Source organism: Copidosoma floridanum, unplaced genomic scaffold, assembly GCF_036245765.1.
Source record: "Copidosoma floridanum isolate Cflo_tuat_1 unplaced genomic scaffold, Cflo_Japanese_pri ptg000004l, whole genome shotgun sequence".
NCBI lineage: Eukaryota > Metazoa > Arthropoda > Insecta > Hymenoptera > Encyrtidae > Copidosoma > Copidosoma floridanum.
Genome location: NW_028321881.1, coordinates 18,464,309 through 18,491,529, shown reverse-complemented (window position 1 = coordinate 18,491,529; position 27,221 = coordinate 18,464,309). Strand labels below are relative to the sequence as shown.

Sequence of the window (27,221 nt, the reverse complement as noted above, 5' to 3'; positions counted from 1 at the left end):
TAGTGCAGTCACGTTATACGTTAAAAATTTTTTTTCTTGCCTTAATCAATTTTCAAGTTTGTTCTGTTTTTTTCTCTAAGTCCTTTTTTTTGTAAGTAAAACTTCCTTAGGCACGTCTTATACAAGGAGTTAACCCATGAAACAAGTGAGCGAGCGAGTGAGCGAGCGCAGCCATGCACATATGTATCGATGTATATATGTACGTATACTAGCTGAGCCGCAGGCAGGGGATGTGTTTTGTCTATCTCCCTTCTTCTCTCTCCCTCCCTCTCGCATGCGAACTATATTGTGCCGCAATTACTCTATCTGTATAAATGATATGGCTTTTCTCTGTCTCTATACATAAAGTAGACAGTCAATCGATCCGAAAAATCACCAGTGCATGCGAACGGATTCATAGTCGAGCGGTCACTCATCCGACTACCAACCGTGACCAACTCTGCTTAAATTTTCGTATTGAAGAGACTGTAACTCTACCGCTGTGCCACCCTGTCGGTAGTAGGTATACCTACCTCTGCATGGTGGAAATCGTAACGTGGCTGTAATGTGGGCTCAACTGGGCCTCTCTTACAGCTAAGGTACTATCAGGTAAACAATGTTCTACAGGTTCCCTACAGAGGATCTACATGATCGAGGTGCATAAATAGAGAGGGGTTAGACTATGAACAAACATAACCTCAATTTTTTATTTTTCGACTGTATCTTAAAAAAATAGGTCAAAAAATTTTTTATTTAGTATGGCATGTTTGGGAAATTTATACGGAAGTTGAAAAAATCTTCGGAAAATTTTTGTTGCAACATAACCTCCTAAAATTAGACAAACAGTCGTATCTCGAAAAGGAAGCCGGATAGGCCAAAAATAATTTCACGTTTAGAAAAAAAGTATTGAGGTGCAAAAATATGTAACACGGATTCATACAAATAGTCATTATAATCCTAAAAATAACAAGTCGTATCCAAAAGGCAAAGCTACAGCCTTCATATCCTACCTATAAATTGATTTATTTTCTGTTCTCTATAATGTGTTATAAGAAAAATTGTCACGTGACCAAAACCTATACTCTTTTTATTAACTTTGAGATTAGTAGAAATTAGTTAAGCACGAGTGAATTTCAATATTAATATTGAAGTAAATGTACTATATGCACGTGCAAGCTGGAATACGTAATAATATTGAAATTTTTTACCATTTTAATATGGAATTCTTAAAGATCTATTGAAAATAGGTGTACTCTAATTTTCTCAGTTTTTTTTATACCGAGTTTAATAACATTTGAGTTGGAAGTTTCACTTGTGCCGGGTGTCCTAAGACCACACCTAACTTTTTTTTAACTTGCATTAGTCAAAAGCTTAGCTGATCAACTAAAGACACGTAAATTTTTAAGTTGGGAGATATGAAGCTTAATAAATGACATGCACTCAAAGATTGTGGGATGTAGTCTAGCGCTAGCGTACATGTGTTAAAGAGGAAATCACGACGGATAAAAAAGTTATTAAAAATTCACTTAAAATTGTCCCAAAATGTTTATAAGGCCGTTATCCCGAAAGCCTTCATATCAGTTTTTGTTAAATTTCGTGAAAATTCTAAAATATATTTTAATTTAATTTTCTAGTAGGCTAAAAGAAAAATGTGAAACATCTAATTTACAGTATCATAAAGAAACAGACTTAACGAAATTAAAGCCATGCCTTAAAAAAATATTTTAACTAGCAGTAGCATAATAAAAAAAGTCTCCGACGTAGAGTATGTTACAAAAAAGTGACTCCACAATTTATTTCTAATAATTTAATAGTTACTTAACACTTACAAGTCGATCACCGATAATGCCACCCCAAACGTTAATACGCCAACAAAATTAAAATATTGTGGGACGTGTTAGTCTCAAATTTTCATGAGCCTAGTAAAATTGATTTTGTTGATTTAGCATTCCATTTTTAGTAAATGTGCATTTGTCGGACCACAAAATTTTATTCAAAAAATTCGCATCGGCGTGCACTTGAGCTAATAATCCTGCACAAAAATTGACACGGGGCTCATAATCACGTAGCAGCAACTCCTGTACGCTGCGGTAAGGATATGGATATTTTCCGATATCACTAATCACAGTTTGGACACAGCCAAGAGATACTCCAACCTAACGAGCGACACCGCGAATAGAGTTGGTTAGGTCCTCGACACACAGCTCTTTAATGCACTTTTCCACTGCAGGAAGCAAGACTTCACGTGGGCGTCCGCGATCAGCATCCACACGAAGTGGCAAAACGCTACCTGTCTCGATGAACTGCCGATAAACTAAAGCTATGGTAGCTGGATCAAGATAGTGACGATTTGGTCAACGTACCTCATACAATCGTATGCGTAGAGCTTGTTCAAGGTTTCTACCACCCTTGTAAAATAACCGCACCATTTCCCTGTATTCCTCCAAAGTTAGACGCGTTGGTTATCGACACTGTGCGTGAATGAGCTTGTAGTAGCGCATAACTACTGCTTCCAGCGCATACTATGCAAAAAAGATGCGTTAGAATTAGAGTATACAGTAATTAGTACTTCAACTGCCGTTGAAGTACTTAAACTTTTTTGAATTTTCCCAAATGTACAGGTGCTTGAATGTAACATTTTTTAAATTAAAAATATATACAGGCTGGTGGTAAACACGCCGAAATAAAAAGGATTAGCGGATTAGCTGCTTAGAATTTTATTTTAATAAAATAATGAAAAAAAAAAAAAAAAAAAAAAAAAAAAAAAAAAAAAAAAAAAAAAAAAAAGCTAAAAGTAAGCGTGTCTAGTTGTAAAAAATGAGCTTATCAGTATTCCATTCTGATTAAAAAATAAACGAGCTGGCAGTAAGTGCGTCAAAGTATGAAAGATGAATTGTTTGGCATTTAATTTAGATAAAATATTGCACTGAGCGTAAGCACGTCAGGCTGTTAGGGATTAGCTACTCAAGATTTAATATAATTGAAACAACAATCGCGTAGATAGTAAGCGCATGAGGTTATAAAGGACTATCTGTTCAAGGTTTTATGTGCGTAAGAAAAAGAACGCACTGTTGGTAAGCGCCGCACAGTGTGACGAAACGGACTTTTTTGTGTAAAACTAAAATAGCACTGGCTGTGATTACACCATTTAAATAATTTTTTTTGGAGTTTATACGTTAAACCATACAGAATACGGGAAAAATGGTCCGAACTAAAAAAAAAGTTTGAGGGGTTGTTGAAACCACCCTTAAGACGGAAAAAATATGAAATCTGATACCTGAGTAAGTATATTTTCTTGAAATAAGAATTACAAGTGTCAATCAATGTTACAATTGAACAGCAATGGTCCGATGCTAATAAAAAAAGATGTCGAGTATCGGAGCGGGAGTATACTTCTATGTTAAGTAAATTAGACTGATTTTGTATTTAACACTCTTAAACGTATTTATTGAATTCAAGCACCAAATTAATATTTTTGATACAAACACTTCACTTTTCTGAGGTAAAGATTCGGAACAATCGAAACAAGAAGTAATAAGAGTAATCGAGTTATTAAGAACGGCAGTAAATTGATCGTTGAAGTGCACGTATAAAACTTTGAAAAGAGGCGTATGTGTGTGCTCGTGCAAAGGTGCGAGCACCTTGCTCAACGACCGAGTACGAACTGGCTATTACGTCGCGCAGCTACATCTGAAGAGCAAGCCGCTGCTTACTTTACAAAGCTATTGACTAACTAAAGAGACGCGGCGCATTGCGATTGGTTGTCTTGAAACTCGGCGTACTAGTGACTGATTGGTAGATTTAATCAAGTGCGTAAACTTAAATCTTAGGATCTCAATATTGAACATTCCCTCTCGCTTGCTTCGACGAGAGGAGAAGGAAGATTAATAATCTAACTACAAATCCTCATTCATCCGTAAAAGGACAAGTTTGAAAATTTGTCGGACAAAGTTAGAGGTAGCAGTGCGAACTCGATCAGTACAAATTAATAGATCAGGACCTGGAAAAGTTTCCTCAACTCGAGCTAACACCCAACAACTAGGAGGAGTATTCTCGTCTTTAATCAAAACCAAATCGCCTACCTCTAATGATCTCTGTGGATGATACCATTTAGATCTACTTTGCAAATTCGTAAGGTACTCCTGATGCCAACGACGCCAAAATTGCTGAGAAAGTTGAGTTATTAACTTCCAACGTTGCAAACATGAAATTTTAACATCAGTATAATCTAGCTCCGGTAGCAGCGTCACTGGCTTGAGATTAAGCAGATGGGCAGGGGTCAAAACGTCTAAATCACTAGGATCATCTCTTAAAGGAGATAGAGGTCGCGAATTCATACAAACTTTGACTGTACAAAGCAATGTGGAGTATTCGACAAACGTTAAAATCTTTACAAACTACTCGCCGGAGATGATGCTTCATCAACTTTACAACTGATTCCCAGACTCCACCAAAGTTCGGAGCAGCGGGAGGGTTAAAATGCCATTGAGTTTTCAAGGAACTCATTTGATACTGAAAAGATTTAGACTCCTTAAATTCGTACCACCTTCTACGCAATTCAATATCAGCACCCACAAAATTAGTACCACGATCACTATACAGATCGGAGCAATGGCCTCGACGAGAAATGAAATGCTGGAAGGCAGCAATAAAGGCGTCAGAACTATAATCTTCTACGATTTCTAAATGAACAGCCCTGGTACACATACAAGTGAAAAAGGCTACGTAACCTTTGGTAGTACCTCTACCTCTAGACCTAGATAACTTAACTAAAAATGGACTGGCATAATCCACTCCAGTCTTTAAAAATGCGGGTACAGGTTGAACTAGAGCACTAGGTAAATCCGCCATTTGTTGAGTTAAGATAGAACCAGAGTACTGTCTACAAGTGATACAATTTACAAAAGCTGAACGAATCCTCTGTCGTCCCCTGATAATCCAAAACTCCCGACGAATAGTACTTAAAGTAAGTTGAGGACTGCCATGCAAGGTGATCTTATGAGCATAGTTTATGACCAATTCAGTAAAGTGATCGCGAGCCGCCAACACTAAAGGATGCTTTGTTTCAAATGGCAGCAACGAATTACTCAAACGACCCACCACTCTAATGAGTTGATTCTTGACTAACGGTTTTAACGGGATCATCGAACTATTTGACGGAAGTTTGAACTTAACTTTATTAACAGAATGAATGACTCAATTGAGCAAATGAAATTCAGCTGTAAAATAAATCAATTGATGCAAATGAACCATCAGGAGTTTAGCATTATAAAGTTTAGAAACAGTAGGGCACGCACTAAAACTATTTATTATGACGGTTAAATTAAAAAAATCTAATTGAGACTTATTGAAGATGCGAACATATAGCTTATAAATAAATCTAAGGCAATAAGCAGTAATTATTAAAAGCTTTTCTAGAGTTGAATATCGATGATAAAGATCCCAAGTTTCAGGTTTAGCACTTTGATGATGAGAGACAGCATCAGAAGCTTCGCTAGAAACTTCATAATTTTTATTTGAAGTAAAAACAGGATACTCTGTGGATAGCTGATGAATCTCAAGAGGTCCTTGGAACCACAACGAATGCTCCAGTGACTGAGCGGGACAAACGCCTCTAGAGGCTATGTCAGCAGGATTGCTCTTGCCTGAAACATGGTGCCACGTAGCTGTAGGAACTAACTGTTTGATATGACTACAACGATTAGCTACGAAAGTAGGCCAACGAGACGGCTGAGAACTTAACCAATACAACACGTCTTTTGAATGAGACCACAGATGGACTGCATCTACTCTGTGATCCTGACTTTGACTGTAATGGTGTACTAATTTTGATAACAATTGGGCAGCGCAAAGTTCGAGCTTCGGAACACTTAATGTTGTAAGAGGGGCTACTTTCGTTTGAGCCGATGAAAGTGAAACATAAACTTCTTGATTAACAACAACACGCAGATATAAGACAGCTGCATAGGTTAGTTTAAAAGCATCAGCGTAACCATGCAGCTCTATAGATTGAACAACTGGTAAAAATTGAGTCCAACGAGGAATTTTAATTTGATTCAATAATTGGATTTCTTGAAACCAACGAAGCCAATCTGACAGTAAGTTCTCTGGTATCAATGAATCCCATTCTAATTTAAGAAGCCACAGAGATTGCATGAAAATTTTAGCAAAAATAACGACAGATCCTAACCAACCAAGTGGGTCGTATAATCTAGCTATATGGGAGAGTACAGCTCTTTTGGTCCATGACGTCGGTACTAATGGAAATTTAACTTTAAAACTAGAAACATCTTCTTTAGGATACCAGACGATGCCGAGCACTTCTACCGAGGAATCACCTTCATTCAATGGAATAATGGGCGAAGATCTTAAAAGTGTACTGGGCAAACCAACCAAAACATCTGGATCGTTCGAAGACCACTTCCTAAGGAAAGAACCACCCAATGACATAACCTTTAAGAGCTGATCTCGTTTCTCAACTGCGTCACTTAATCTATGAGCTCCTGACAAAACATCGTCCATATAAATTTCTTTCATCAAAATAAGATAAGCTAAAGGGAACTCAAATTTGTAATCACTAGCCAACCGCTTGATCACTCTACAAGCTAAGTACGGAGAAAAAACTAGTCCATTAGTCACGGTTTTTAATTGATAAGCTAAAACGGGTTCTAAGCTAGAGAAGCGCCAAAAGATACACTGATGTTTCTGATCAATCTCATCTACACAAACCTGACAAAACATCTTTTCTATATCAGACAAAAAAACAAACTTGTAAGATCTCCAAGAAGTGATAAGATCAAAAAGATTACATAACAAATTGGGCCCAACATGGAGTAAATCATTCAGAGAGATGCCCGCTTTGAATTTAGCTGATCCATTAAACACGGTACGGAGTTTCGTAGTTGTACTTGCAAGTTTAATTACTCCATGGTGGGGTAAGAACCAACAATCATTGGTCTCATCGAGTTTTAACTCCACCATATGATTAAGATCGATATACATACTCATGCATGAACAAACTATAAGCATCAAACAATGCTGAGTTATTATGAAATCTACGCTTTAAATTTTTCTGCATAGTGATAGACAGAGTCTTGGATCACGTTCTTTAACTAAAGGTTTCGGATCAGTCTTAAATGGAAGTCTAACTACACATCTACCAGTGCTATCTCTGTAACGGGTGTCAATAAAATGTTGGTCACAAGCTCTTTCATCCCCTGTCCAAAGAGAATTTGGGTCAGCAGGGAGTTCCTCTATTTCCCAAGAACGCTTCAACAACAAGGGAATAAGTTGATCCTCTTCAGCGCAATGCAAAGAAACTGCACTACCACTAGTTGCTTCCTCGAAACCCATAGAACCTGAGATAATCCACCCTAATCAAGTACGAGTAGCAATAGGCTCATTAAGTTTGCCCTTCCGGACTGAACCTTCGACTATTTGAGCATGCTTATCAGCTCCAAGTATGAAGAAACCCGAGATAGTACTTAAGCAGTGACGGACAGCTTAATCTCCAAAGGAAACCTAGGCGAAATAGTAAATTCAACCACACTCCTAGCTATAGCAACTAAAGTACCACCAGAACCACTAATTGGGATATTTAAACATTGACGCTTAAGTTTTAACAATGTACATAGAGCATCATAAACTATTCAACACTAGGAGCATTGATCAACCAAAGCCCTTACCATCAATCTAATACCTGTGGGGCCCAGGACATAGAGACGAACAGTGGTCAATAGCACACCAATACCTCTAGAGAGAGAATCTTTACTATGATGGACGGCTTGAGGTACTTCACAATGTTGAGACGAAAGTGCATGAGAATCAATGACTTGAGAAGCCTCAGAAGATTCAACCTGCTGGGGTTTGGAAATATGCAACAGTGTATGATGTTTCCTTTTACAGGTTAAGCAAGTGCCCTTGGATTTGCAATTTTTAATCAAATGATTACCCAGACAGTTAAAACACAACCGTTGTCGACTAACTAAATCTCTTCTAGAATCTAGTGAAAAGGTCTTGAATGACTCACATTTACCAAGAAAATGATCTCCTTGACAAGCTACACACTTTTGAGGACTTTGCGAAGTAACATTGCTAGCTACTAATTCACTATCGAGGTTTGACTGATGAGAAGCTACAATAGGTAATTTACTACTAACTTTGCTAAGTTGAGGTTTAATTGATAAATTCTTGCAAGCCTCTAATATTATGATTTGAGAATTTAAGAACTGCCTTAATTACGTTAGAGTAGGAGGTTGGGACTCACTACCGACAAACTTTTGCCAATCTTTATTTGTTGAAGCATCAAACCTACTAACTACTAGAGCAATATAAAGATCGCTACTTCCTAAGTCACGGCCCATAGCTTGAAGTGAATCCATAGGATTCAACATTTCTTTATAAATCCGTTTAAGCTCGGTACCAGACTCAGATTTCATAGCCTTACAATTCATAATACTAAAACTAATAGCTATTAACTATATGACGATGACTATCATAATATTCGATGAGAGTTTGCCAAGCTGTAGAGTATTGATCTTCTGTTAAACGAATGGATTTGATTAAGTCTAAGGCCTCACCACCTAAATGAGTACGTAATTGATGGAATTTAATAATATTATCGTTGTCTTCCTAACGATGCACTAAAGACCTAAAGGTATCCCAAAAATTCTCCTAATCAGAATATTTACCAGTAAACTTAGGGAGTTCGATTCTTGAGAGGTAAGAATTACTAATGGGCGGAACTACCAAAGTGGGATTTGGGTTCGGAGCGGGCGGGGGGTTTTCAAAATGGAGACATCTAATGTACTCGGCAAAATCTCCCTTTACTAAATAGTACACGTCCTCAGTCATATCAAAAAGTTCACTAGTATAATATAAATGCTTATAATCTAAATCAGTAAGTGAAAGAATGTCTTGATGATTTTTACGAAGTCTTTCTAAATAATCTTTCGAAGCCAGTACCATAGCTTCTGCTTTACCACGAGACATCCTTTTACTACTTGATTTCTTAAAGTTTTCAAAGCAATTGCTAATCCTTTTGTGCAATTTAGTCTGTGTGGTATAAAGATCCTCCATATTCGTAAACGACACACTGATTTTCGAACGAGAAACTTAAAAACTAAAACTAAGATCTTAATCTAAAACTTAAAGTCTCTACTAGCACAAGAATTCTATACTGTAGCTCCGGCAGCAGACATAAGTAGTCCGCAGAAAAAGTGCAAGAGCGTGCGTCGAGAATGGCTTGCTGTACTAGCAGGCACCGATGTGGACAGCAGCTGGGGCAGACGTGTATGGTCTGCTAAGGTGTAGAGGGCCTGCAACTCAAGCAGGCGACGTAGACTGAATGGTGGAGCAGGCGTGGACAACCTGCTACAGGTGTAGAGGGCCTGCAGCTTAAGCAGGCGACGTAGACTGGCTGGTGGAGCAAGCGTAGATGGCCTGCTACAGGTGTAGAGGGCCTGCAGTTCAAGCAGGCGACGTAGACTGGCTGGTGGAGCAGGCGTATATGACCTGCTACAGGTGTAGAGGGCCTGCAGCTTAAGCAGGCGACGTAGACTGTCTGGTGGAGCAGGCGTGGATGGCCTGCTACAGGTGTAGAGGGCCTGCAGCTCAAGCAGGCGAGGTAGACTGGCTGGTAGGATTGATTAGCTAGTGGGGCAGGCGTGGTCTGCCTGCAGCAATTATAGCTATGGTAAGCTATTACTTCACCGTAGGCGAAGAAATAACGTACTAGAAAGAAAGAACTAAGTCACAAAATGGCCGAAATCCAGTCTGTGAGAGAGCTGCGCTCCATGTGTGTGTGTACATGTGAGTAAAACACCAACGTAAACTAAGGAGAATCGTCGATCAAAAGATGGCGGATATAATGGCTATGAGAGAGCCGCACTCTGCATGTGTGGGTACGTATGAGTACAGCACCTACGGAAGTAAAGAGAATCGTCGATCAAAAGATGGCGGATATAATGGCTATGAGAGAGCCGCGCTCTATATGTGTGTGTACGTATGAGTACAGCACCTACGAAAAGTAAAGTGAACCAGCGTATTAAACTTATAGCAAACACTAAACTGGATGTGTTGTCACAATGGCTAAAGGCTGTTGCGCGTGCTGCGCGCTATTAATGGTGCGTAACGACACTATACACTTTACTTTCTAATGAGCACACACTTTAACAAGACGACCTCGATGTCGTTTTGGCGTTCGCATGGTCGTTGAGACTTCCAATATGGCGGATAGAGCGACTTGGCAGTGATACTAAACGCACTCGACCGTTACACCACGTGGCACACTACTTACGTTACTACTCGATTCGTGTCCCTATTCGGGCGCCAAAAATGTCGAGTATTGGAGTGGGAGTGAACTTCTATGTTAAGTAAATTAGACTGATTTTGTATTTAACACTCTTGAACGTATATATTAAATAGAAGCACCAAATTGATATTTTTGATACAAACACTTTACTTTTCTGAGGTAAAGATTCGGAACAATTGAAACGAGAAGTAATAGGAGTGATCGAGTTATAAAGAACGGCAGTAAATTGATCGTTGAAGTGCACGTGTAAAACTTAAAAAAGAGGCGTATGTGTGTGCTCGTGCAAATGACCGAGTGCAAACTGGCAATTACATCGCGCAGCTACATCTAAAGAGCAAGCCGCTGCTTACTTTACAAAGCTATTGACTAACTAAACAGACGCGGCGCATTGCGATTGGTTGTCTTGAAACTCGGCGTACTAGTGACTGATTGGTGGATTTAATCAAGCGCGTAAACTTAAATCTTAGGACCTCAATATTGATCAAAAGACCTACAGAGTAAATTCACTACATACAGGGGTGAAACGATATAAAACCATCCCTTACCGAGAATTTCGCGTCTAATTAGCATTAATAAAATAACATATGTCTAGATTATTTTACCATCATTTTGAAGATCACTGATCATGAATTAACCGGTAAATTTTAAAATTTCATAATGGTGGATACAAAATGGCGAACGCAAAAATCAGAAAAATAGTCAAAACTACCCCTAAAATTTAATTTATTTTTCTTCAATTCGTGTCAAACAAATTATACTATTTTTACTTTGTGTCTTATAATTTTCGAGATCACAAATTACAAATATACTGTCCAACTTTAAAATTAAAAAAGGTTGACACAAAATGGTGTCCTGAAAAATCAGAAAAACAATCAAAACCATACTCCTAAAGTGAAATTCTTATTGATTCGGTGTCAAATAAATTACACTATTTCAACTCAGAATATCTGATTTTTTTTCCTTTGAGGTTACACTGGAAACTGCTCATTACAAGATCTTAGTCAGATTTTGAAAATTAAAAATGGCGGACACAAATTGGCGATTGCAAAACCAGAAAATTATGTGTTTTTTTCACATACTGGGGTTCTCAGGGTTTCTGATTACGTATTTGCATATTACATTTAAAATTATACATTAATTTTACAAAATGAGGGGTTTTTAATATATTTGATCCCTAACTTTTTCAAGTTACTTTAGATAAACGATGGAAAATTGTTGTATTTAAATTTTCATTAATACATTTAGAAAGGTGGTATTCAAACACTTGTGTCATAATTTAAATTTATAAAGATGATTGAACAATATGTAAGCTCAATGCATTATAAGTAGTTTCGTATGGAATCATCACAAAACAAAGTAGCGTTTGGTATACAAAGTAGGTAAACTTTGTGACATACTAATTGTTTTACTTTTATTGTACTACACACTATCATAAATCATGATCATCGCCACTTTCTTCTGTGTCGTCTAGCTCACTATATTCTGCACTGTCTTCATCGCTGTATTCATTATCATTATTTCTGCCTTCTAAACAATTTTTCATATTAACACTTGTATCATTTCCAAAAATATTGTAATATATTTTTAGTATTGATTTTGCTATACAAATCCTTATACGTTTGTTTATACTTAATGACAAGTAAACCTACCCAAGTGTCAGTCACCGATTTTAATGAAACTTTGCATAGTGGTAGAGAATCAAAAAAAAATAACACATGTTTTCTTTTATCGGCGGAGAACGGTTCCTAAGAGGTAAAATTTACCCTTCAGTTTTTACCCTTAAAACACATGTTCTGCAATATTTTCTTTTAAACTCAATATTAAAAAAAAAAATTATATGAAAATTGTTTCCATCAAAAAATACTTATAATTTAAAAAATTTTTTACAGTCAGGGTTGCGTCCCCTATATTTTAAGGGTTAGAACTATGTTTTTTATAGTAAGTTTTTTTTCTGAAAATTCTGAAATTCTTTGAAAATAAATCGAAAAAAAGTTTTTGCATGTTACATAACATGTGTAGTTAACCCATATTTGTATTTTTCTTAAAACAACCCCCTTTTAGAGGTGAAAAACCGCTATTCAAAATAAATTACTAGAGCCGTTGAAGACAACAAGTTAAGCATGAAAATTGATATACGGGGGTTTTTGGGTTGCTGATTGCGTATTCGTTGTCAGATTTTGGAAATTAAAACAATGAATCCAATATAGCGGAACACACATAAAAATTCAACACATCAAGGTGAGCGAGGGATTAGAAATAATAATTTTTAACTGATGATTTCAACTTAAACTAACGATAAGTTAGGGGTTGGCAAGAAAAAATGTATAACGTATTTTATAACAATAGAAAGATGTTGTTTCTTTGGTTACCAATGATGACTCTTTATTATTCCTTATACTGATTACAATAATTAGGTAGATTTTTATTCAATTCTACTGCAAAGAAGTGTTGTATGCACAATGATACAGTACACCACGAGCATTTCATGATTGCGATTTCGTCACACAACATACAGTTTGTACCAGTGTTTTTGAAACAAAAATCAACGGGTGTTTCAAAAGGACCAGGCTAATCTGAAATGTAACCACTCTTCCACCATGCATGTTTAAGCATGTTGATGAATCGAGGAGAAGAGAACTGATTGTGGATAAGCGACTGAATTTTTAGAAGATAGTTTCTCAAAAGCAAGTCAATATTGTAATCATACAAAAGGATGAGATCTGAAAAAAACTTTATAAAGATTTTCAAGGGTCTGAAAGTGTATACACCAAGTGGTTGTATAAGACCAGTTGTTCCAGCTGGTATAGCTAGAACTTTTATTTCTTTATCGTTTTTATCAATGTTCATAAATATCTTCTCTTTTTGACCCGTCAAAGAGTCTAGACACAAAATCGATCTCTTCCTGGCTGTCTGTATGAATACCTTTTTGAATCATTCAGTGACTAGATCTGAGGTTAATTTTCCCGACTTAGAGGGGAAAACGACAATATTTTCAGATCGATGTATCTTTTTCTCGACTATTGGTGGGAACTTACCATTTGTCTTTTGCAGAACAATGAGTAAGGGTGATTTCAACTTACCATCTGCATTTATTGAAGGTTGGAATGTATGACTGTGTGTTAAAGACGTTAGCGATTGCGCGACACATTCAATCTTTGATTAACCCTTTACTGAAAGTGTACGACCTGCATGTATTTCTAAATTAAAATCTGATTGATCTGTGTTGTACACATTTGCTGCTCCGATTTGCGATATCTCCAGTTTTACATGTTCTACAAATTTAGAAGCACTTTCTCGAAGTTCGGCTTTATTTAATAGTTTTTTATGTGTCACGGACTTATTAATTTTTCTAGATACGATTTGATGTTGTATTTTAAATGTATGCAACCATTAAGATAATACTTTAATTAAATTATCAGACAACCCAACATCTTCTCTGGCTTTCAAAGCCCATCGCCTTAAATCGATATCATGTATAGCGACAGATTTGTTAGATGCTGCATTGAACTTTTCCAAAACGTACTCTGATACATGACACAATTTATTAATTCTTCTCCCACCCTCGTTGAATTGTTTTTCCCATCTATACAGTGTTCTCTCATTTGAAACTTTCTTGAATTTTTGTTGTACTGACTCAAAACTTCTTATCTTTCTTTTTCCTGAACGCCAAAACTGTATTGCTTTTTTTTATACTCGAGATCAATCTGTTTATCAGATTTATCGTTGTAAGTCGTACAATTATTATTAAAGACATTGTCTTCATCATCTTTAACTGCAACAGGTTCAGGTACTGCACTACAATCGTTAAAGCATAAACTTTCGTAAGTATCAACAAATAGGGGTAAGTGTACCTATCTCCGTGCTCTGCCCTATTACCGTGGATTTTGAAAAACTGATGATTACTTGCTCAAAATAAGAAATATTTCAGATAAAATAATTTTTCAATTTTAATAATCTAAAATGACGTTAATGTAGATGCAATTCAAACAGAAATATTTGTGTATATTTTGAGTAAATAATTATTTTCCACGGTATTCGGTACAACGCGCTCATTAACTGATTGTGTACGTATTTCCGCGGTGAGCGTACGTAAACATAACCCTATACTCACAGAACGCACGACAGTTAACGCGTAATCAATTAGTAGGTAAGCACGTCGATCTAACGTAACCGAGATGAAGAAAACTAAAAAAGGCAAGAAAGGCGAGAAATCGATCGAAATAAAGAAAAACAAAAAGTGTTACTCTCCAGAGACATTAAAATTAGCTTTGAAAAGTATCTATTCTGGAAAATCTATTGCTGAGTGCTCAAAAATGTATAAGATTCCTTCTAAATGAATAAGCAAGTACAAAAAAAAGTAATATTTTTTTTAAAACAATAAATAAGTCATGTAGAAAATGTAGGTGAAATTTGCATTTTTTTATATTCCGCAAATACAACTTTCTTCACCCACGGTAATACGATCACGGTGATTGGGACATCCGCGGTAATACGTACACGGTAATAGGTACACAACCACGGTAATACCAGCATACCGTTTTTATTCGTTTTAAAAATATTCTACTGCAGTTTTAGCTTCATAAAATTTTTTTAAATATTCCGTAAGAGATTATGTAAAATTTAAAAAAAAAAATATTCCAAAAAATTTTAGTATACCATTATTTATGGTGCATTTAAGTTGGAATTTTCAGTACGTGCCACGGAGATAGGTACACTTACCCCTACTCGACAGTTAACCGCATTTTTTATCAAATTTTCTAGGTGAAGAGCAATCGATATATTTTTTTTTGTTGTAACGGATTCTACATCAAAAATTAGATCCTTAAAGTTTTGATTTATTACTTTTAAAATATTCCTCGGATTCATGAAAATTATGTATGTAGCTATGAATTTAAAATTTACAATTAAATTTAGTATTTTTTAATTAATTGAACCATAAAAAGGTAAATGCATACCAATATTTCTCTTGATTCTTCCAAACACATATAACTGTATGACGGGTGAGTTGGATTTATACAGACAAAAAACACTTAACATAAAATATGAAACAGAGGTTCTAAAGAACTCGTATTGATTCATAATTACTTTAGTGTATATAAAGGTACGTCTTCCTGACTTTAAAATAAATAAGTACGGAATTGTAATATAATAATTTATGAACGATACTACCTAATTGACAGCTAGTAAGACCTTGGTATATTCATACATATTTATGCTATTAGCGTGGTGTCAGTTTAGGTACATGGTTGTAGGAAAACTAATTTTTTTTAAACACTACAAACTTTTCTCATCCAGTAAGTTTTGACAGTGCTGAATTTAATGTCATAATTAAATCTGTTAATGTCATCGAATAAAAGTATAAAAGTGGAAATTCAGAAACAAAACTGATTTTTGTACGAACCATGTACCAAAACTGACACCACGCTAATACCTTTAATTTTTATCTATGAGCCAAGGTTGACCTGGTGGACAAACGAGCTCCCCAAAATTAAAAGTGTTACTATGTAAATTCCCCCCCTGAAACAATATAAAAATTTTTTTTTTCAACAAAATATAAACATTTTCTGATTCCTTGGTTTATCTTAAGTTAAAAAAATCTTTTTTTTTTTTTTCAATCCATTGGTTTTCCACAAACATTAACCAAGTTTAAAAAAAACTTGTTTTTTGAAAGTTTCAGCTTCATATTAAACAATTGTTACTTAACGTTTTGACAGCAAACTGGTACTTATGTTAAAATAATTAGCATTTTACATGAAAAATTCTATTTTAAACGTCTTGTTAAGTTTTAAAAAATAGTTGACACGTATTTTTTGTTTTTTCTGAAAATAAAAATACCAAAAGGTATAGTACCTTAAGGTTTCTCTATTATTCTTGCTATAGATATACTCCCTGCATATTTGACGTTACAATTACACTATAACTTGAGTAAAAATAAATATTTTTTTTTAAACCTTCAAGAATACTTGGATTTGATATTATGTTGATGTATTTTCACCAATGTTATTTAACCGTTTCCGTGTTATTTGAGGTTAGATAAACGTTTGTTACTTTTTTTAAATCGCTGTATCTTGGAAAGTTTTAAATCCATATTGATGTTACGCATCTTATTTTTTTCGTAATTGATCGTAAAATATACATGTGTAGTGTATGCTTTACAACGTCACATATATAAGGCGTTTTTTTAACTATTAAAAAATCATAACTTTAAGTTACTGTATCTTTTACAATTTTTATTTTGTAGAAAAAAGAAAAATTACGTGTTGGCTATTTTCCAAAAGTCTACTAGACAGGCCAAATAAAAAAAAATTTTTTTCATGCTTAGTCTCAATTGTCGAACCTTGTAATTTAACAATACGTCAACGATGACCCGCTAAATTGACTAATTTTGGGACGAGTAAACTTAGAACCTACGGAGTTTTTACGTGCATACAAAACGTATGATCTACACCTTTATATATAAAAATCATAAGCTCCTGGGAATACACGTGTTAAATATATATAAAACCCCGTACGTTTGAGGCTTACTGGATACAAATCAGATACAAAAACTGGATACAAAAAAGAACAACGTTCAATTAATACTTTTAGCACTGGTTGGCTATCATAACGTTAAATAATAATTGTTTAATATGCAGCAAAAATCTACAAAATCACATTTTTCAAAATTTTGTGAATTTTTGCGGAGAACCTAGACGATTTATGTACCAATGCTTTTTTCAGCGTACATTAGTATCGTCAATAAAATAATACATTAGAATTTGATATGTAGTTATTTTTCAGTTAGGAGTAATTTTATAGGATATCAGTACACACTTAAGTGACAGTATATAAATTTGAGTCGTTTCTGACAATGAATATTTTTTTTTCAAAACGAATTTTGGAAATTCTAGTTTGATTAACTCATTCAACATTTATGTAAAGTTATCTATTATATCGTTGTACAGCAAAAAAAGAGCTTCCGTACGTTTTAAAATAAAAGAACAGTAAAAAAAATGTTAAGAAAATAATACGGAAGAAATTTTAAAGATAGATATAGTTCAGTAAACCACGAAGAAACAAATTAGGTTCTTAATAAAAAACATTTCTTATGTATTTTATATTTACCAAGAGAATTCATGCATAAATTATTGAAAAGTATAAAAATCAGTTAAAAATCATAATTTCTAATCCCTTGCTGTCCTTGATGTGTTGAATTTTTATGTGTGTTCCGCCATATTGGATTTATCATTTTTTAATTTCAAAAATCTGACAACGAATACGCAATCAGCGACCCGAAAAACCACCGTATATCAATTTTTATGCTTAACTTGTTGTTTTTAACGGATCTAGTAATTTATTTTGAATAGGGGTTGTTCACCCCTAAAAGAAGGTTGTTTTAAGAAAAATACAAATATTGGTTAACTGCACATGTTATGTAACATGCAAAAACATTTTTTTGATCAATTTTCAACGAATTTCAGAATTTTCAGAAAAACTTACTATAAAAACGTAGTTTCAACCGTTAAAATATGGGGGATGCAACCCTGACTGTAAAATATTTTTTAAATTATAAGTATTTTTTGATGGGAACAATTTTCGTATAATTTTTTTTTTTTTTAATAGTGAGTTTAAAAGAAAATATTGCAGAACATGTGTTTTAAGGGTAAAAACTAAAGGGTAGATTTCACCTCTTAGGAACCATTCTCCGCCGATAAAAAAAACACGTCTTATTTATTTTTTAATTCGGTACCACTATGCAAAGTTTCATCAAAATCGGTGACTGACACTTGGGTTGGTTTACTTGTGAGTTATGATAAACCTTTTTATGTCTTCAGTGAGTGACATTACTTTGTTTTTTCTTATACGATCATTAACATAAGTCAGCGCAATCATAGGGTCAATTTTTATATGGCTCTATTAAACGTGTCATTTAGCCGTGCTACCTTGCTATTCTGTCGCGAATGACGAATAAAATTTTTTCAAAGTATTTTGTGACTGTACTCCTGAGCATCTTTTGCATAATAAGCTAAAGATAAAGGAAATCGTCTCGCTATTGCGGTTCCATGGGCTAAAAGCTTATGAAGACTGGGGCTCATTCTGGTCCAAGGATACAATCTGTGGTATAAAATGTAGGTCTCCCAACAGAATTTTTCTAATTCATTCAAGTCTACGTCTTTTTTACATTTAAAAAAATTTGAGAGAAGGTAATTCATATTAATATTTGATTTAAAAGTAATTTACAATAGTATAATTTATTTGACACGAATTGAAGAAAAATTTTTATTTTAGGGGTAGTTTTGATTATTTTTCTGATTTTTGCGTTCGCTATTTTGTATCCACCATTATAAAATTTTAAAATTTACCAGTTAATTCACGGTAAGGGGTGGTTTTATGTCGTTTTACTACTGTATGTATTGAATTTACCCTGTAGGTCTTTTTATTACCATCTGACCATTGTTTTTTGATTGTAACATTGATTGACACTTGTAATTCTTATTTCAAGAAAATATACTTACTCACACTGAGAAAGATTTGGTGCTGCAGTTGTTCCTCCCTCTACAGCAGCTATACCAAATCACTATTAGTCTGCTGTCTCTGACTACTGCGATAGCAGGTATCCCAGTCGGAACAGCGTACGTACGAGCCCAAGTATAGTAGCGTTACCTATAGTGTGGTTCGACGTATGTATCATAGGTAAGGTGCATCGCATATACAGGTCTTGTGCAGCTCTCGTCTTAACTGGTATTGCTGATGCACTAAACTTCCAAACTAGCACTGTACTACCGGTGGTATTCTGACGGTGCCAAATCTTTCTCAGTGCAGGTGTCAGATTTCATATTTTTTCCGTCTTAAGGGTTGTTTTAACAACCTCTCAAACTTTTTTAGTTCGGACCATTTTTTGCGTATTCTGTATGGTTTAGTCTATAACCTCCCAAAAAAAATTATTTAAATCGTGTAATCACAGTCGGTGCTATTTTATTTTTACACAAAAAAGTCCGTTTCGTCATACTGTGCACCGCTAGTAGTGCTGGTGGTAAACGGGCTAGTAGTGAGATCGTCAGGGTATAAAATATAAGCTGCTCATAATGTTACTTTAGAAAAAAAATTATTACGCTGGTAGTAATCGCAACGACATGTAGAGCAATATCTGCCCGAGGTTTTATTGGTGTGAAGAAAAAAATCAGGCTGGTGGTTAGCGCGTTGGAGTTTGAAGGATAAGTTGCTTGGGATTAAATTTATATGATAAAATTAACGCACTAGTAGTAAGAGCGTAGCTGCTCGAGGTTTTATTTAAATTACAAAATAAATTCGCTGGTAGTGAGCGCTTTGGAATATAAGTAACGAGCTGTTTAGTAAATTTATTTCACTAAAAATACTATCGGGCTGTTGGTAAACGCTTCGGGATATTAAAAATAAGCTGGTCGAAATTGAATTTTATTAAAAAAGTAGTTGTGCTGGTAGTAATCGCGTCTGGTAATTAAGGAGGCTTAGAAGTATTATTCAGAGAGGCGAGAAAAATGAAGTCCCATTGGTCCGCGCAGATGTTTCCTCCTTGCCGTGCACCTTTCCTTGCACTCCAGAAACTTGAAACTATACGACTATAAGTGATTATATTTTTAAAAAATGCATGGCAAGGCTTGATTACTTTGTAAAACATCTTTTTTTTGTACTGAGAAATCTATAAAATCGTTTTATTATCCTAAAACAATTATAATACACCCTTACTTTAATAAAAAGGCTAGTTAATCTTGTTATTTTATGAAAGACCGCGTTTAACTGTTAATCTTCAATAATTTTTTTTAAAAAATTTTTCTGGTAAAAAATATGAAAAAATTCACATACACTCCTGATATGCTTAAAAATAACATAAATTTTTTTCGTGAGAATCTACGTTTTAAAATTTCCTTTCATACCTCCTTTACAATCAGCTGCTCAGAATTTCATTTAAAAAAAAAAATCTTGCTGGTAGTAATCACGTTTGGTTTTAATGGATAAGCTGCTCAGGATTTTATTATAATTCAAAAACAAATGGGCTGGTCGTAAGCATAACCGACATTAAAGGATAATCTGTTTAGGATTTTATTTTAATAAGAAAAATAATTGCGCTGGTAGTAAGAATGGGCTGCTCAGGATTTTATTACAATTAAACATAAACGGGCTGGTAGTAATCACGTCAGGGTATAACGGTTAAGTTGCTTGTAATTTATTTGAAATAAATAAATTAACGTGGTAGAAGTAATCCTGGCTGGTTAGAAAAATATAGCTGCTAAGGGTTTTATATAAATAAAAAAATGAACAGACTAGTAGTAAGATCGTCAGAGTATAAAGGATAAGCTTCTTGGAACTCTGATTCGTAAGAAAATATTATTGACTTATAAAGGAATATCTGCCCAAAGTTTTATTTACGTAAAAACATTAACTTGCTGTTCATAAGCGCGTTCGGTCATAAAAAATACGCTGCTCGGGATTTTATTGTTATGAAAAACCTTATCGTGCTGGTAGTAAGCGCGTCTGGTTTCAAAGGATGAATTGCTCAGAATTTTGTTATAATTATAAAACAAACGCGGTGGTAGTAAGCGTGTGTGATTGTAAAGAATGAGGTGCTTAGAATTTTATAATAATAAAAAGTAAACTGGCTGGTAGTAAGCGCGATGGGGCATAACGAATTAGTCACTTGAAATTTAATTAAAATAAAATAATAAACGCGCTAATAGTCATCGCTGCTGGTTAGGAAAAATTAACTGCTAAAGAATTTTTTATAAATAAGACAATAAGCAGACTGGTAGTAAAACTGTCAAGGTATAAGGGATAAGCTACTGGGTAGATTAATCCTATCTTAAAAAAACGATGGGTCACGTGATGAAGCCTGTTTATTCATCACGTGGTTGGCTGAGACCAAGCAAGCGTGGGTAGATTTAAAAATGAGATTTTGAAAAATCAGCGAAGTCATTTTAATTTGTAAGTTGATAAATATTACAATATTACGTGTTACGACGAAGATATAATTATTGTATTTTTTTTTAAATACGGAAAATAAATGTTTGATTAAATTTTGGGGGTTCGCGCGCGCAGTACGCAGCGGGCGGAGCCCCCTAGTTTAGTAAAATAATAATTATGTTTATAATGAGCGCATGAGGTTATAATGGATTATCTGCCCTGCAATGTATTTGATAGTTAAATGTTTACACTATTATTGAAATATGAATATAATTGAAAGTTTATTTAGTATGTAAAATAAGAAAGGTGTAAATAAGTACGAATATAACAAGTATCGTTGCTCAATAGTTGACCAGGTACGCACTCGATCAGCTAATTAGCTGGCTGGTTAGGCACTAGATGCTTTTGGAGCTTTCGAGTAGTGCGACGCGTTATTGACATAATCGATCACCATTGTACTTATATATTACAACTCTATCCCCTTTACATATTAGGGTGGAGCTTTGGGGATCGTCTTGGAAACAGCTTCGCACTGTTACATTTGATTATCTGGTCCGCGTGTCTCTTTTGTAAATAGTTGTTCGTATCTTCGACCACATACGTGCTAGGCACTGTTTGTTTGACAATCGTGACTTTAATTTGCTTTTTAGAGCGCGCACTATAACCATTGATCATAATGCTGTCATTTTCATTCAACTCTAACTAACTTTTGCCTGGTCGTACTTGTATTTGTACCTTTTGATTTTTAAATACCTTGCCGTTTACATTAAGCTTTGTTAGATTTAAAAGCGTCCTCAGTTCTCTTATGTATCAGATACGCTAGTGTTCTTCTCGTTGTAAAGTGCTCTATACTACGATAGTCCCACTAAAACATACTTATTGCAGTATCCAAATTCTCTCCCCATTTTACAATTTTTGCGACCTTATTTATAAAAGTTTAAACGAAACTCTCCACCGCACTATTCGTCGCTGGATGATACGAGGGCGAGAGCGTGTGGCCATTTGGAATGTGCATCCACAATAATTAATAACACTTTTCTGAAAAATGGACCAGAAAAATCGCAATGTATGCGGCTCCACGACTTATCTGGCCGTAACCAAGTAGTTAACGGTGTTTGTGGTGGCTTTTTAAGTTGAACTAAACGAATTCTACAATCTTTAAACAGGCTTTTAATATCATTATAAATATTTGCCACCAAACATATGAGCGTGCAAACATCTTGATTTTTACAATGCTGAAATGCGTGGCATGCAATTTATTTAAAACTAATTTTTGCATGGAGTCCAGAATGACTGGTCTCAAACCCCAAAATAAACATCCCTTTCCAACTGTACGCTCTAATCTTATAGAAAAAAAATTTGTTCATTATTAATTATATGACTTGCTTCAGGCCGGTTATTGAGAACACATTCACTTATTCTACTTAAAAGAGTATCTTTCTTTACTTTTGTTTGCCAACATTTTATAACTAAATGCACCTACATTTTCTTCCAAGAATTTTACCTGCAAAAACAAGGTGTCTATTAGCTTAGTATTGTCTGTGACCTGCAACCTAGACAACCCATCAACATTCGTATTCGCTTCCGATTTAATATATTTAATTAAATATCTAAATCCCGACAGATAGTATGCCAAACACCGCATTCTGTTATCCGCTGTAATCGGTATCTCTTTACGTGTTCCTAAGATCAGCTGTAGTGGCTTGTTATGAGTGCGCAAAATTACCTCTTTACCAAAAACAAACTGATAAAAATGCTTCAACTCAAACATAATAGCCATAGCTTCTTTGTCTAATATTGTACGGTTGAGCTATTTCTTTAGTATTTGTTTTGATGCATATGTTATTGGTCTCTCGCTTCCATCCTTGTATTTGTGTAACAGTATTGCCGATAGCCCATTAGTAGATGTATCACAAGCCAGAACTGGCTGCTCATTGGGATCATAATGAGCTTGTACTTTTGGAGAAATTAATTCATTTTTTACCCGTTTAAAAAAAAATTTTCACAGTCATCATTCCATTCAAATACTTTGTCATTCAATGCATCGTAAAGTGGTTTCAGTCCCTCTGATTTGTTATCTCGAAATCTGGCATAAAAATTTACAAGCCCCAAGAATGATGCTAATCCTTTTTTATTAGTGGGGCATGGTGCATTTATCATCGCGTCTACCGTACATTTTGCTTTATGTAACACATTTTTATCCGTCACAAAACCAAGCACTTCAATACGGTCTTGCATAAATTTACATCTACTTTTGTTGAGCATGAAACCACTTTTTTGTAAAGATAAACACACTTGTTTTAAATTAACTAAATATTATTTTTACGTACCACGGGTTACATAGATATAAGCGATAAACGCTACTGCACCTTCACGTCCCCTTAAACACTTATCTATCTTTTTCTGCACATCTGCCAGTGCAGGTGATATAGCCTCCGGCACTTTTGTGTACCGAAAAAGCCCTTTATGCGTAACAATAGTCAGAAAATCTTAACATTTATCAACAACGGAAAATTGCATGTACGCATGTTTCGAATCCAATTCAGAGAAAGAAACGCCTCCTCGTAATACCGAAAATTTCGTCAATCGTGTACAGCGGGTATTTGTCAATTACAACAAATCAATTAAATGCGACACTAAAATCACCACATATTCATATATCACCATTAGATTTGAAAATTGGTACGATTGATGTAGCCCATTCGCTTTCATCAACCGCCTCTAAATGTCCGAGACTTGACATCCGTAAAATTTCTTTCTCTATGCGTGGCTTTAAAGCATGCGCCACTTTTCTGAAATTCATCGCTATGAGACTTGCGTCAGTTTTTAAGTAAATTTTTACCTTGCTTTTATCGTAGACTCCTAGCACTACAGACCCTGAGGCTAGCAATACAAAACAATCCAATGTGCGCCTTTTATTTATAAAACTGATGGATTTAAAAGTTTTCCTATCGGCTTTAGTGTTATATTTGCACAAAAAAATGAACGCGTTGGTAGTAGGCGCCTTGGGTCATAAAGGATACGCTGCTTGTGATTGTATTGTGATAAAAAATTTTCTTGCGCTGGTTAGAAGCGCGTCTGGTTATAAAGTATGAGCAGCTAGGATTTAATTATAATAAAACGATAAACGGCCTGGTAGTAAGCGTGTTGGGGTAAACAGATAAGCTGCTCAGGATTTTAGTATAATTAAAAAATAATTGGACTGATTGTAAGCGCGTCGATGTTAAAAGCTTTAGCTGCTCCGAATTTTGATTAAATAGAAAACCAATCGTGCTGGTAGTAAGCACATCTGGTTATAAAGAATGAGCTGCTGAGGATTTTATTTTGATCAAAAATAAAAGAGCTGGTCGTAAGCGCGTTGGGGTATTAACGATTAGCTGCTTAGGATTAAATTCAAACAAAAAAGTAAACGCGCTGGAAGTAAGTACGTTGGGCTGTTAAGGATGAGCTGCTCAAGATTTATTTCAATTGAAAAAATAATCGCACTGGAAGTAAGTGCATGGGGTTACAAAAAATACGCTGTTCAGAATAAAATTATAATAAAAAAACAATCACGCTGATAGTGAGCGCGTCTGGTTGTAAGGGATGCGTTGCTCAGGATTTTATGATAGTTAGAAAATAAATGGGTTGGTGGTAAAAGCGTCAGGGTATAAACGATAAGATGCTACGGATTTCACTTAAATAAGATAATAATAGGGCTAATAAAAAAGCGCATAAGGCTGTAAAGTATTAGTTGCTTGTAGTTCGGTTCTTTTTTTTTAAATAATAGCACTCGTAGTAAGATTGTCAGGGAACAGAGGATAAGCTTCTCGGGATTTTAATTTAGTAAAAAAAGAATTGCGCTGGTAGTATGCGCATTTGCTTATAAAGGATTGTCTGCCTAAAATTGTATTTAAATAAGAAAACAAGCGCGCTTTTAGTAAATGCATCAAGATAAAAAGGATTAGCTGCTCGAGATTTTATTTCAATGAGACAATAATTGTGCTGGTACTAAGCGCATCTAGTTATAAAGGATGAGTTGCTTAGAATTGTATTATAATTAAACAATAGCCGTGCTAGTAGTAATCGTGTCTGGTTATAGTGGGTGAGCTGATCAGGATTTTATTATTACAATTAAAAAACAAATGCGCTGCTAGTAAGCGCATCGAGGTATAAAGGATATGGTTCTTGAGATCTAATTAAAATAATAAATTAAACGCTGTATTAGTGATTGCGGCTGGTCAGAAAAGATTAGCTGCTAAGGATTTTATTCCAATAAGATAATAAAAAGGCTAGTAGTACAACCGTCAGGGTATAAAGAATAAGCTCTTTGGGATATTCATTTAGTTAAAAAATAATCGCGTTTGAAGTTGGTGCATTGTCTCATGAAGAATTCTCTTTCCAAAGTTTCACTTGCCTAAAAAAATAAACGTGCTGGTAGTAAGCGCGTCCAGTTATAGAGGATACTTTTCTTAAGATTTTATTGTAATGTAAAAATTAATCACGCTGGTAGTAAGCGCGTCTGGTTATAAAGCATGAGTTACTTATAATTTTATCATTATTAAAAAATAATCGTGCTGGCATTAAGCGCATTAAGGGAGAAAAGATTAGCTGCTTAGGATTTTATTATAGTTAAAAAAGAATTGGGTTGGTAGTAAGCGTGTCGGAGTATAAAGGATTAGCTGTGAAGGAATTTTTTTGAATAAGAAATTAAACGGGCTGGTAGTAAGTGCGTCTGTCTGTGTCGTATAAGCTGTTTGTGATTTGATTTGTTTAAAAAAATATTTGCGCTGGTAGTAAGCTTGTCAGAATATAAAGGAAAAGCTGCTAAAAATTTTAATTTAGTAAAAAATCAATATCGCAAGTAGTAAGCGCATTGGCTCATAAAGGATTATCTGCCTAAGATTTTATTTAAAAGAGAAAATAATTGTGCTGATAGTAAGCGCGTCGGGATGGAAAGGATTAGTTTCTTAGGATTTTATTAAAGTAAAAAAAATAACGCACTTGAAAGAAGCGCGTCAGGCTATTATGAGCTAGCTGCTTAAAATTTAATTTTATTGAAAAAATATATGCGCTGGTAGTAAGTGCATTGGGTAATAAAAAATATACTGCTCAGGATTTCATTTTTATAAAAAAATTATCGTGCTGGTAGTAAGCTTATTAAAGTATGAGGGATAAGGTGCTTGGCATTTAATTTAAATAAAAAATTCATCGCGCTAAGCATAAGCATGTAAGGCTGTGAAAGATGAGCTGCTCAAGATTTAATTTAATTAAAAAAATTATCGCGCCGGTAGTAAGCGCATTGGGTTATAAAGGATTATCTGGCCGAGGTTTTATTTGCGAAAGCGCGTCAAAGTATAAAGGATAAGTTTCTTGGGATTCTATTTATATTAATAAATAGTGTGGGTAGTAAGCGCGTCGGGATCAAAATGATTATTTGTTTGAGATTTAATATAAAAAAAAAAAAATCGCGCTGGTAGCTTGCGAATTGTCTTATAAACGATTATCTGCCCGAAGTTTTAGTAAAACAATAATCGCTCTGGTAGTAAACGTGTCTGGTCATTTGGGATACGCTGCTCGGGATTTTATTGTAATAAAAAAATCAATCGCAGTGGTAGTAGGCGCGTCTGTTTATACAGGATGAGCTGCTAAGAATTTTATTGTAATGAACGAAAGAATAGGCTGGTAGTAAACGTGTCGGGGTTAAAAAGATTAGCTGCTTCGGACTTCATTTAAATAGAAAAATAAACATGTTGGAAGTAAGTGCGTCAAGCCGTTAAAGATTAGCTGCTCAAAATTTAGTTCGATTAAAAAAATAATCACGCTGGTAGTTAATGTGTTGGGTTATAAAAAGTACGCTGCTTGAGATTTTATTTTAATAAAAATAATAATTCCGTTGGTAGTAAGCGCGTCTGGTTGTAAGGAATGAGTTGCTTAGGATATTGTTATAATTAAAAATTAACGGTCTGGTAGTAAGCGCGTTGGAATATAAAGGATAAGTTGCTTGAGATTTAATTTAGATGATAAAATAGAA

At 34.9% G+C, this 27,221-nt stretch overlaps 1 protein-coding gene across 1 annotated transcript; it reads right to left on the bottom strand.

Moving 5' to 3' along the window:
* Window positions 1-3,875: 3,875 nt before the first annotated feature.
* On the bottom strand, window positions 3,876-8,970 carry LOC106636410 (uncharacterized). Its single transcript, XM_089596222.1, has 5 exons — window positions 8,670-8,970; window positions 7,083-7,337; window positions 5,516-6,998; window positions 4,385-4,861; window positions 3,876-4,287 (listed from the first exon to the last, which is right to left on the bottom strand). Exons 1-5 carry the CDS (start codon window positions 8,968-8,970, stop codon window positions 3,876-3,878), a joined length of 2,928 nt encoding a protein of 975 aa, XP_089452348.1.
* Window positions 8,971-27,221: the final 18,251 nt, after the last annotated feature.